The sequence below is a fragment of the Chanodichthys erythropterus genome, chromosome 3 (assembly GCF_024489055.1).
Source record: "Chanodichthys erythropterus isolate Z2021 chromosome 3, ASM2448905v1, whole genome shotgun sequence".
Taxonomy (NCBI): Eukaryota; Metazoa; Chordata; class Actinopteri; order Cypriniformes; family Xenocyprididae; genus Chanodichthys; species Chanodichthys erythropterus.
This window is the reverse complement of record NC_090223.1, coordinates 26,830,418-26,843,126: the sequence shown is the minus strand read 5'-3', so window position 1 is coordinate 26,843,126 and position 12,709 is coordinate 26,830,418. Positions and strand designations below refer to the sequence as shown.

The 12,709-nt window shown below is 35.4% G+C and overlaps 1 protein-coding gene across 5 annotated transcripts in view; it reads left to right on the top strand.

Annotated features, from left to right (window-relative positions):
- The window catches only part of mrtfaa (myocardin related transcription factor Aa), a 58,681-nt gene that overhangs the window by 34,044 nt on the left and 11,928 nt on the right, over positions 1–12,709 (top strand). For all 5 annotated transcript variants that reach the window (XM_067381570.1, XM_067381569.1, XM_067381567.1 and 2 more), the window contains 5 exons: positions 5,800–5,855; positions 5,964–6,039; positions 6,196–6,357; positions 8,650–8,810; positions 11,124–11,237. In XM_067381570.1, the coding sequence (XP_067237671.1) occupies positions 5,800–5,855; positions 5,964–6,039; positions 6,196–6,357; positions 8,650–8,810; positions 11,124–11,237 (569 nt within the window). The remainder of the gene's footprint in view (positions 1–5,799; positions 5,856–5,963; positions 6,040–6,195; positions 6,358–8,649; positions 8,811–11,123; positions 11,238–12,709) is intronic.

The following is a 12,709-nucleotide window of genomic DNA, read 5'->3' as shown; positions in this document are numbered from 1 at the left end:
GTGATTTACTTAATTACCTGCAATTTTATTTATTTATTTATTATTAATTTATTTAATTTTTTACATTTATTTTTAATACCATGTGTACAGTTAATCAGAAAAAAGAAGAACCTGTTTGAAAACAGTCATTGCAAATTTATCCCAGGATTCTAAGGTGCGTCTGAATTTGCATACTTTTGCACTATTCTATGACGTTTGGTAGTATAAATAGTTATAAAATTCATACACTACCAGGGTTGCCCCCTAATAGACGACTAATTGTTAGTGGGTGAGAAGAGACTTAGTTAACCAAATTTTAATTAGTCACAGAAAAAACAAACTCCACAGGAATTGTCAAAGTCACGCAGTCTGATGGACAGATTGTTCACATTCCTGTTCCATTTGGTAATTATGTCAGGCAGGAAATCCAATTTTCTTTTTTACCTAAAACTTGTCAGTAGCTAGCTTAACGTTAGCCACTCTACATGGCAGGTAGCTCTAACATTAATGTTAAATTAGAAAATGTGCGCAAATCCAAGTGTTCTTGCGGAGTCTGGAAGCTAACTTAGTACAGCGCTTACTGCACGACATATTTAACTTCACATTTATTTCTCTCTATAGACGCATCCACTACACTGCAGAGATGAGAGTCAGCATTATATATATAATTTATGTGTGTGTAATTAAATTCGTATCATAAACAAGCAACTAGTCGGCCAGTAGCTTGAAAGACAGTCGCAGTAGATCTGCTGTTATTTGTATTGCAGACATGAAGCGTGTCGAATACACATTAGCACACTTACACATGAGTCTAAGTTAAAGATATTTTGTGCGGGTCTTACTCATAGTGAGTGCATGACTAGCCATGCTCTTCATTTGAGTGGGTTATATACACACACAGACACACACATACTCAGTTGAGCCAGTGAGCAGGTGATAAGCAGTGTATTTAAATACATGCCATGTTTCCCATTATATCTGGTAGTAAAAGGTCAGACGCCTGTTATAACCATCAAAGCCATTCGCTTTCCATTTGCTTTCCTAATCCTTTTGATTATACGAAGCAAACTACATACTTTGTGGAGAGAATATAGAAAGTCGTTTGGATGGAAATGGTCTTTCCAGAATAGAAATAAACAGCAATGACAGCAGATGGCAACCTAAGGGGGATCTTTACAGCTCTCACCCAATAACTGTCTGGATCTAAATATGGATCCCAGGGGGAAAGAAAAGCCACCAGCAAATGTGCAAATGTGTATCAGCTCTTTTAGAATATTCCTAAGCACTACTTTCACTGTCTTCTCCCTTTCACTTCCTGTGTATGTCTGCGCTTCCTGTCAACTTGAATGCCCTCATTCTCTCTTATCTGCCTTTTCTGATCACCCTGATTACTGAGTCAACATCTCCTACTTTCAAGTTAATGCTTCCCCTATTATAAAACCCATTAATACAACCTCCAGAAATAAGTACAATTTGACCTTTGACGCATTAGAACCATCTGGCCAGATTGTAAATTTAGTTTTTCTAATTTTAAGAATCATTATTTAACAGTGATTATTATAGTTTTGATTTTAATGTTTATTCCTGATTATTTTCAGTTTGTCCTTTTAATTTGGATTATTTTTACATTTTCACTCTAACCTTTAGTTTTAGTTTTGTGTGTGTGTGTGTAATATATATAGTTTAAATTGAGTTCTTTTTGGATTTAGTTTTAGGGTAACACTTTATTTTGATAGACATTCTGCTGACTATAAGTAACTTTGTGACTTTGTCAACTTATTCTACTAACCCAAACCCTAACAGTCTGCTTATACTCTAATAAGTGTTAGTTGACATGTAGTTTAAAAGTTACTTATAGTTCGTAGAATGACTAAAGTGTACTAATGAAATTAATTATAAACACTTTAGGTTGTGTTTATGTATGTTTGTACTAAATTATCACAACTGTCTATAGAAGTCATCTTATAAAATAATTTGAAATATTACACTATATTGACTATTCTGCATCAAAAACTAAAACTAAGAACAATTTGTGGCCAATTTTATATATTTCTTTAAATTGTATTATATGAAAAAGGTTTTTGCATTTATATTAGTTTTTTTTTTTTCAGAAGAAGTTAAAAAAAGTTCATGCATTTTGTTTGTTTATGTCAGCACAGTGAATCACATATCCAGGATGCAGTTCAGAAAGGAAACCTGAAGATTTGAGTCTTGACGTGGATGTGGTTGCAGGGACTTTCTGCTTAAAATTCTGATTGCATAACCTAAAAAAAAAACATTTAGGGCCCTATTTTAGCGATCTAAGCGCGTGGTCTAAAGCGCACAGTGCAAGTGCGCTAAAGCATGTCCGAATCCACTTTTGCTAGTTAAAAATGGTTGGCGCACTTGGCACATGGTCTTAAAGGGTTGTGCCTAGTCTCTTAATGAGTAATGGGTGTGTTTTGGGCGTATCATGCAATAAACCAATCAGAGTCTCATCTCCCATTCCCTTTAAAAGCCAGTTGCGCTCACGCCATGGCGGATTCACTATTTACATAATTTGCAAGCAGAAAAACTGAACGCTTCTCTAGTGTGGAAACGGAAGCGCGCAAGCAGACCATCTACAGGACAAGCCAGATTCCAACAAAGCATTTTTATCTTTATGCACATAATAATCCCATATAAACATATAAACACATCTTTTATATTGTAATCCTTTTATTTTTAATATTTGGCATGTTTGTGTGCTGCTGTATGTCCCTGTGTGTACGCGCGTTGTGCACCCGCATATAGGCATTTTACTAACACGCTCTTTAAATAACAAAACAAATACTGCACCTTTGACTTTAGACTAGGTTTCAGTTGGTCAATGGTGCAGTCTATTTCATTTGCCTCAAAATAGTAATGTACCAACCACACCTCGTTTTCAGACCAGCATGCCCATGGGCGCAAATGCCTTTGCCATTTAAACAATGTGGCGCAGGGTGTGAAAATGATAACTGCGTTGGGCTGAAACTATGCCTGCTGCCGCATTCTGCCAGGTGTGTGATAGGGATACTGCATAAAGCCTCAACAGGTATCTACAAATGCAGTTCTAAAGGTTTTACAACACAAATTAATTGTTTGAGCCTTAACTTTAACTTTTTCAGTCTTAGTAATTTCTCATTTGTAGATAAACGACAAACATCGCCATGTTTTTGACTGTGGTGGACCGTTTTGAATGTAGGAACCTCATTTAACTCATAATCAGATTTAGTAATTGGTCTGTCCAAGATTTTGATGTCAGATAAAGCAGCCTTATTTGTATTATGCAATGAATCACTAATATAAAGATGGCGGTTGGGTGACGTGGCGTTTGATGGGGTGTTAGAGCTGAAAATGTTGATGAGAATTCACACAGAAGTGGTTTTTCACACTAACCTCATAATTTCTCTCTCACACACTTTTCTCTCTTCAGGCAGATAATTGCATTTTTGCTGGTCAGGGTTAAAGGGCATTGTGTGTGTATTTGTGTGTCTGTGTTGCTGTGGGCAGTGCATGAACCACTTTGACCTCACAGACCAGAATCTCTCAACAAACAACAACCAGTACTCATCTTATTTTTCTTGCTTTATTCCAGCCCACTCTTTTTCTTTCTTTCCTCATGCTGTCATTGCATTTATCTCTAAGATTATATATTGTTTTTTATTTTTTATTTTTCTGTGTTTGTGGCTTTGTAATTCTCATTCACTGTATGCAGGGTGCAATATATCATAAACATCAAAACGAAAGATTGAATTCCTGTAACATCATGAAAAGGGAAGAGACAAAACATAACGAAAACAATCTAATGTCTAATGGGAAAATAGGAACAAAAATAATTTTCAGTTGTTTTAGATTGAAAATGTTCCTTTAAATTAAATGTTAAATGCTGTAAATGTTATGCATTATTATGTTGCAATAATATATATTATGAGCAGTATCGCATGCATAGCCGTGCGATATGGCTGTATATCAGCACGGCTGTGATTTGCAGGCTTGAGTGCTGTACAGTAGGTAATCACAGCGTGCTGATATACAGCCTTATCTCATGGCTACAAGTGTGATATTGCGTTTATACAACAGTTCGACGGCACGAGTGTGTAAATAAATAAGAAATAACAACCAAGTGTCTGATTCAAATCTCAAGTTGACAGTTTGACCAAGCCTCCATTTCAAAAATTCTAAAACGTCACTTTAGAACTAGTGATGAAGGAATGTTGAGTCCCTCCATTGAAACTCATTGTATTTTGTACAGTATTAGAGAGAGAGAGAGAGAGAGAACTGTGTCTGATAAATCATTTATTCTTCAGGTCAATGTCCATAATATTATATCCATTATAAAAATCAGTTTGAATGTCCACTGAGGAAAGCCATCTTTGTATTTGTCCTTTTTATAGCTAAGGGAATTTTCCATAACATACAGCGCTAAAACAACATCCTTTGTTTACAAAAGTCCCTTTCAATTTAAAAGTCTCTAAAAGTAAATATAACATAGCCCAATTCAATTTGCTCAGGAACAAGTAATAGATTAATAAGACCAAAGATCACCTGTTTTATGTACCCAAAATCAATTATATCTCGTGTTTAACCACTATAAGAGACAGCGCCAAATTCTCGAAGCACTGGCGAGATGAAGCTGTTCTCGGCGGGTACACGAGCACTGGCCTGGAGCGAAAAAGTTTAAGCAAATTGTAAAATAGGCGCTATGATTAAGTTACATATTCCAGGTCTAAACAACTACATTATCACCTAAAAAACTCTTAAAACTACAGTTTGTGGTATTTGTATAAAAAAATGGTGGATTTGCTTGGCCGACATGAGTCGCTTCAAGCGTAGTGATACAAACGGAAGGTAGGAGTGCTGTTATCACTAAAATATTGCACGCTATCAGCCAATCAGATTCGAGAACCAGAAAGAACTGTTGTTTGTGTATGTGTGTGTGTATATTTTATTTATATATATATATATATATATATATATATATATATATATATATATATATAATATAATATAATATATATATATATATAATATATATATATATATATATATATATATATATATATATATATATATATATATATATATATATATATATATATATATATATATATATATATATATATATATATATATATATATAATATGAGTGTAATAATATGTTTAGTTTCAGTTCTTTTGAGAGGGGATAATATTTAGCCACTTTAAACTGTCCAGCAAACCACTGAGAATTTTTGCATGGGCAAGAACCATTCATCTTTTCTTCATTAATCTCTAGTTTTTGTATCACCATCCGGGCTTTGCTTTCAGTCTCTGTAGAAACGTTGTGCTGACAACTGTGAACCAGGAGGAGAAGCTCTGTTTCAAAGTGTATTAAATATGGGACAGACACACACACACACGCACACTCAGACTGTGAATCTGCAGGATTAAACTGTCTCTCAGATGTGCCTGTTACGATTTAATATTTTTAGATTTTGCATGTACAAATGCGTATGTGTGCCTGGTATAAAGAGATGTGGTGTAATAAGTTGTTCCTGTATCAAGGTCTTCTACAAGCACTTTTTTTCATTTATATAAAAGTAACCTGATCCAAAAAAAAAAAACTATGAAAAGTATTTGCACCACACTGAAGCAAAAACGTTGCCTGCAATCTGCACAGTGTAGATAACAAGTTTGCTATTTATGATTTTTCTCATTTATTGAAAAATGTTTTCCATTCTCACAGCTCTTTTCTTTTTTTAAAAATAGAAACTTTATCCATTTTTATGTCAACTTGGATTTAATAGTCTTTTCACTTTGTGTCTTTTTACTTTGTAGCACTGAAAAGTTCTGCGTCTTTTCATGAGCAGAGACGAAGTTTAGAACGAGCTAGGGTAAGTCCTCCAACGCAGATAGTTTTTTTTTTTTTTTATCATCTCTTCTCAATGAAGCCAAAATAAACACACTCACTTTATTTCTCATACTTTCCTCCTGTATCTTAGACTGAGGACTACCTGAAGAGAAAGATCCGCAGTCGCCCAGAGAGGTCAGAGCTGATCAGGATGCACATTCTTGAAGGTGAGTATTTTATTAACACCCCTTCCAGTCCAAACACAAAAACACACCTCATAGAGAGTCCAGAGGTGAAGACATATACAGAGGCGTCCAAACGTTTTAAAAAATATGACTGGATTATATACAGAATGTTTAACTGTATGTATTTCCTGTATATAGAGACGTCAGCGGAGCCATCTCTTCAGGCCAGGCAGCTTCTGCTGAAACGAGCTCGTCTAGCTGACGACCTGAACGATAAAATCTCCCAGCGGCCTGGTCCGATGGAGCTCATTCACAAAAATATCCTTCCAGTTGACAGCAGCCTCAAACAAGTCATCATAGGTACTAAAGTAAAGCCAGAAACACAATAATATGTAGTGTTGTCAAAAGTACTGACTTTAGTACCAAGCTGGTGCTGAAATTTAAAAAATGTGATGCTTTGACCAGATTTGTAAATGCCTCTGATTGGCCATTGTGTTTACAGATGCACTCATCAGACATGTCTGTGATTGGCTACAATGATCAACATTTCAAAAACATGTTGTAAAAATACATCAGTGACGCTTTTCACCGAGTGCTTACACAGATACACACAGGAGTCTTTTGTCAACACTAATAATGTAAACACACAGTTCAGTAAAAGCTTTATCTAGTTATAGACCAATATACAAACCGTTACAACAAAAACAGTCAGCCATTTAACATGTAGTAATTGGTACTTAATTTAAACTATTATGTATGTATGTCTCATTTTCCATCATTATATTGAATTTTTATAATATATCTAGGACTACAAATAACAATTTGGCTGATAATCTGTCAGTTATTTAATATAAATATTATTATTATTATTATTTATTTTTGTAATATTCTTATATATTATCATATTATATATATTCTATGTTTATATATGCATGTATAATGCCCTCCAAAAGTTGGGAAACGCCCTAGAAAAGTGGGGTTTTGGACAACATTGGTGTGAATCCTTTTTAATTTGTGATAATTTTGCACTGATAAGGGACAACACAAACTATGAAAACATATTTTATTACATAAACCGTTTATATATAGAAAAAAACTTTTTGAATTTTCAATTCATCAAAATATGCACCATTAGCAGCTTATCTGACCTAAACTGGGTTCTAATTGGTTCATTGTATCTAAACTTAATTGGCAATCATTTGTTGAAGCTATTAAGGTGTGCTGACCCAAAAATCAATACAAACCTGGGCCAAGTTTAAACCAGTAACCAGGCATCACAGCTGGCAAAGGAGCATGTCTGATTTTGACATGTATATATTGCCATTATTATGTAATCAAAATGAAAATTATTATTGCTGGTCTTCAATGATAATGGCAAGTTACTTTAATGTATTTGCACCAAAAAAATGATAAGGATTTATGCTGATATCGTCCAAAACCACACTTTGCAGGGGTGTTTCCAAACGTTTGAAGGGCAGTGTATATGCAATACTTTATGTGCAATTACTATATAAACTGCTCTACTGCTTTCAAACTGATTTTTTATTTTCTTTTGCAAGTTTAAATAAGAAACCTAGAAGAAATATTAATTATATTAAGTGTAAACAAAATAGATAATATTAAAGGAAAACAAGCCTACTGTTAATTGTCTAAGAAATTAGTTATGTATTTTCATTATCGATTTTGTTGATTAGTTGTTGCAATCTTATATACTGTATATTGCCATAATATCAAAAAATGAAACTTTAAGATAGCAGTTACAACTTTCAGACTCTCTTTCATCCTCATTCTGTCTAAATCTTTATCTTTTATCTATGTGCCCCTTTCAGTCCTTCCATCTTTCTCTTTATTCACTGTTTTTGTGAGTGACCGAAACAAAGCTCTATTTTCACGATTTGGATAATTCTCCCATCGAAGCTAACATTCACATTTATATTCCTCTCACTCAACATTTCTGCGGGATCATTCCCTACAGCATATCCATACACAGGCACTCCACTGCTCATTCCATTCTTCATATTTATATTCTGCCACGTTCCTGCAGCGGTGCAGAGGGCGATAATTTAATGCGGAGTTATGGTAATGAGATCGGTGTGCATCAAACACCAAGTTAAATTAATTTACATTAATGTTCATACAGTATATGCCACTCTGTGGTGGCAAGAGTCGATTAACCATGAAGTTTATGCAGCGTCACACAATGCAGCACAGAGAAGGAACACTGAAAGACGTTTGCACAGAATGACTTGTTTAAACAGAAAACTATTTTAATCCCTAAATACCCTAATTAGAGAGTTAATGATTATCGACATAATACCACTCTCAGAGCATGCTCAAATTAAATATAAATATCATCCAGTGACGTTTAGAGGTTTTATTATTCACTCTGGGACAATATCGGTGCAGTGTGAAACAGGGAAATAGTGCATGTTGTTTTATCAATTGCATTCTTTTCCTTATTTAAGATCGCTGACTATTTCTATTGCTAAAATATATATATAGTTTTTTATATACAGTATAACCACATAGCAACACTTTGGCATTGTGGCAGTGAGTTTTGTGTTGGTAAATGCCACTGATGTCTTCTTTAGAAAAAGTAAAAATCTTGTATGTTCTACTCTAACCATTCTTTTTTCTCTGTCTCACCATCAGAGACGGAGTTTCCAAAAGTAGACGCAGAGAACTCTTCGTTTGATGAGGAAAGCAGTGATGCGTTCTCACCGGAGCAGCTACTCTGTCAGGACTCTCCCCTTGGCCACACCCACATACCTTCTCCACCTGAGATACCAGCCAATGAAACAACACCAAAACAGGTGCCATATCTTAATTTGCATACATAAAATTATACCTCAAAGTGATGGAAGTTTACTTTGGGCTTAACATGCAAACATTCGGTGTTGTTATTGTTAACTAAAACTATTACAGATCTTTTCTGTTATTTGAAATAAAGCTGAAATAAAAATGTCAGTTAATTAAGGAGTAATTGACAACAAGCCACTGAATTATTAGAAATATAATGCACATCCATGGTATTATTGCAGCTCCAATGTGAAGCATTTTAACTCATTTAAGACTGTGCTTATGAGGATGCTCGCCAAAAACAGACATTTTGACAATTTTTGTGTGTTTTGATAAAAGAGAACTGAAATCGGTGCTGGCACACTGTTTGAGATCTGCTACACAGACAGTGCACCAGTACCGAACTGAGTTCTCCTTTACATCTTATCACACTTGAATAGTTTAAAAACACTTCAATGAATGATTGGCCGATCATAGGATAGGCCTACATGCAAACACAGGCCGGCCGTTCTCTCTCAGTTCATGGAGCTGGCGAGTGGAATCCAGATAGTGTGATGATCATGCAATATATCTGAAATTTTCATCCAAAAATTTTGCACAAAAATAAATAAATAAATGCGACCTCATATTATGTCATTCACGTTTACACACTGCCTCCGAAACTTTTGCCCATCATAAAATTTTTTGGATTGGGTTAAATTTTCTGTGTTTTTCGCATCCGTAGCAAGCATTTTGAGAGGTGTTTTTGACAATTCAGAGCCACCATACAAGCGAACGCCAAAATCCAGAATGGTGTCTGGCAAGTTGATTCGCAGCACAAAGTACTGTATGGCAAACAAAGTGTGGAATACATATATATTGGTGGTCGTCTTTTTAATTTGTGGCTCCAGTATCGCTAGCAAAGCATCAAACTGAGCCACTGACATCCTGGAGTAAACTTTGAATCCCTCTGGATAATCCCGCAGCTCTTTGACAAGGAGGTGGAACTCTCCTTCCTCTCTATGCCATCTCAGGACTTTCCTCTTTCTTTTTCTCTTTTTAAGTAAGAGAGGACAACAAAATCATGCTTGAAGACTTCATTTTGTATTGTTTTGCGATTTTTTTTTTTTTTTTTTTTTTTCACAACGGATTAATTTGCAAGGTTTCTGTGTATAACAAATGTTTAAGATGACGAATATGAAAAAATGCATACGAAAATTTCTGACTGTGTGCAACAACCTTAACACTAGCCAAAGCAGGCCAAGAAAAAATGGATTAATTTCATTAAATATTTTTTATAAAGAAAATATTAAATATTATATTTTAAAATGACAAAAGCATATAACAAAATTAAAATTAAAATCTGAAAATATAAAAATAAAGGCTAATTCAAAATATGAATAAATACTATAATAGAATATAAATAATACTAAAATAAAACTGCTAATGATGTGTGATAAGGGTTATTAGTATTATATAATTGTATGTATATTAGTGTAATGTATGTATATTAGAGGTATGTAACAGTATGCCAAAAGTATATACTTTGTCATCACCAGTGATGTATATACTTTAAGGGCATAGTATATGAATTGAGTGTCTCAAACACATACAGGTAGTCTCAATTTGTTTTCCATTAAGCTTGCGTTAATCTTGGCAGTTTCAGTAAATCCCCTTCTTAGACAGGAACACAACAAGCTGACGGCCGACCGTTGGGCAGTTTTTGTTCATCGGCCGACTAAGTTTTCTCAGCGTGTTCCGCATAATCGGTTGAAGTTGGTCCTCGACGGCTTTTTTTTTTTGTTGAATCGCCGTCGGAGCTCGTCGTGCCATCTGATCATTCTGATTGGCAGCTACTGCCACCTGCTGGTATGGAAAGGCATTTCACGGACGTGCTACTTTGCTGTCGAGCGTTGGTTTGGTGTGTCAAGCCAACTTTGGACGCAGACGCTGCTGACGTGAGCCAACCCCTCAGTCTGCTTTTGTCTCCACTAGTTCGTCGCTGTTGGCTTGGTGTGTTCCTGCCTCAAGGTTTATAAAGTAATAATCTATCATCATCAGAATATCACACACACACTTTGAAGTCTTCGTGTAGCTCTTCATACTCAGTCAGCTCTCTAGAGCTCTGAATTATTTGCAACACTCACCATCTTCATTCAGCTCATTAAACATCCACACAGACACTTTCGCACACACTTATTCTAACAAGAATGCGTGTAATCGCTCTTGATCATCTACACACATTAATGTTTTGGTCCTGTAGTCACATTTGTACACACATGACTGAATAAAGTCACACAGTCATGATAGAGTTCCTTAAGTTCATGTGCTCCTCCTTTTTCTCTTAGGTCCCACCCCCTCCCCCTCCTCCTCCTCCTCTGCCAAATGCAGCTGGCCTCGCCCCTCAGCAGAAACTAGCCAATGGAACAACAGGCCACAAGCAAGCTCCTGCACTACAAAAGGTGATGGTTCCTCATTTAACCCAGGACAGCTGTAATTACAATTTGAATGTCTTGCACACGTGTCCTATCATGCAAAGTGCAATAATGCCACAATCCTCTTCCATGCTAATCTTAGTTTTTTGACACTATTAAGTAGCATTTAACTATATTAATTACATAGCCTGATATATATATATATATATATATAATATCACCATGCATTTTTTTTATTACCTGTTGAATAATAGGGTTGTAATGATACACATACCTCAGTTCTGGGGTTCAATACAAGTTCATTACAACAGGAAAAAGGCAACAAATCCCTAATGCTAGGTTTCTTTTCATTTATTTTGAACAGACAGTAGATCAAAGTACAGTTTGTTCCCCCTAGCAGCATTTAGTCCTCCCTGAGGTGGTTGGTACAGCACAGCCCCCTTTAGAGTATTAAGCACTAAGCAGTAAACAAAGCAGAGACAGCCAATGAAGCAGCACCTGAGGCTTCCCATTTTCAGGACATGCAAATTTCATCACTTGACTGTAGTTGTGAGACTTCCATGCCACAAATCGGCACAATGCCAAATGATTGTTTCTCGTTATAACAGCAAAAACAGCTTTGAATACTCCATCATGTATGGTCATACATAAGAATAACGCATCATTCAAAACTATAAGGGTCTAGTTTTTGTTTGTGTACACTCTTAATAAAACAAAACATTGTGCTTTTGTAAAATAAAGAAAACAAACAGCATGCTGCTTTCTGCTGTCCCAGTTTCCTTTCTGTGAAGTTTGTAGAGCGTGTCACAAAAATTAATCAATAGGCTCTTGAGTGATCTGAACTCACCATTCTTGTTTTGGGTTGGTGCATATATCGTCTCCTCTTCTTGTGGCGGTAAGCAAACAGCGTTGCGTTACCATGCATGCCCCATTCTGGATTGGATTGTGGATTGTCTGTATTCGTTGTCTGACTGTATGCACCGCACCGTGATGGTTTGGGACGAATACAAGTACTGTAACGAAAATACATCATGACATTTTCTATTAAAACAGGAAGTTTGAGTGGGAAACATTAAAATCTCATCCCTTTCTTTTCTTTTTTTTTAAAAGTAGCCAACAGGAATGAATCATGATTTGCTACAGGTGGTATCAAGGGGCGGGGCATTCTCATTCTACAGATCTGATTGGACAAAAATCTGTTCAGTGCAGGATGATTCATCAATATGTCTAAGAAACTTTTTTTTTTTTTAAATGGAAAGTTGTGAATGTGCAATATGTGCTAGATATTTTTAACAACTTTTAGGAATACATTAGCCTATAGGTTGTTTCAAAAGCTGTCTGACATGGGCTAAAAGCAACAAAAACTATTTTCATTGGGTCTTATCATCAAAAACATCTGTAAGCTGCTGTCAGTAACCTTAGAAAATATTGTAATCACAACCTAAAACAATTTAATGAATTTACAATGAAATATAATAGCATAAACATCACCATTTTTC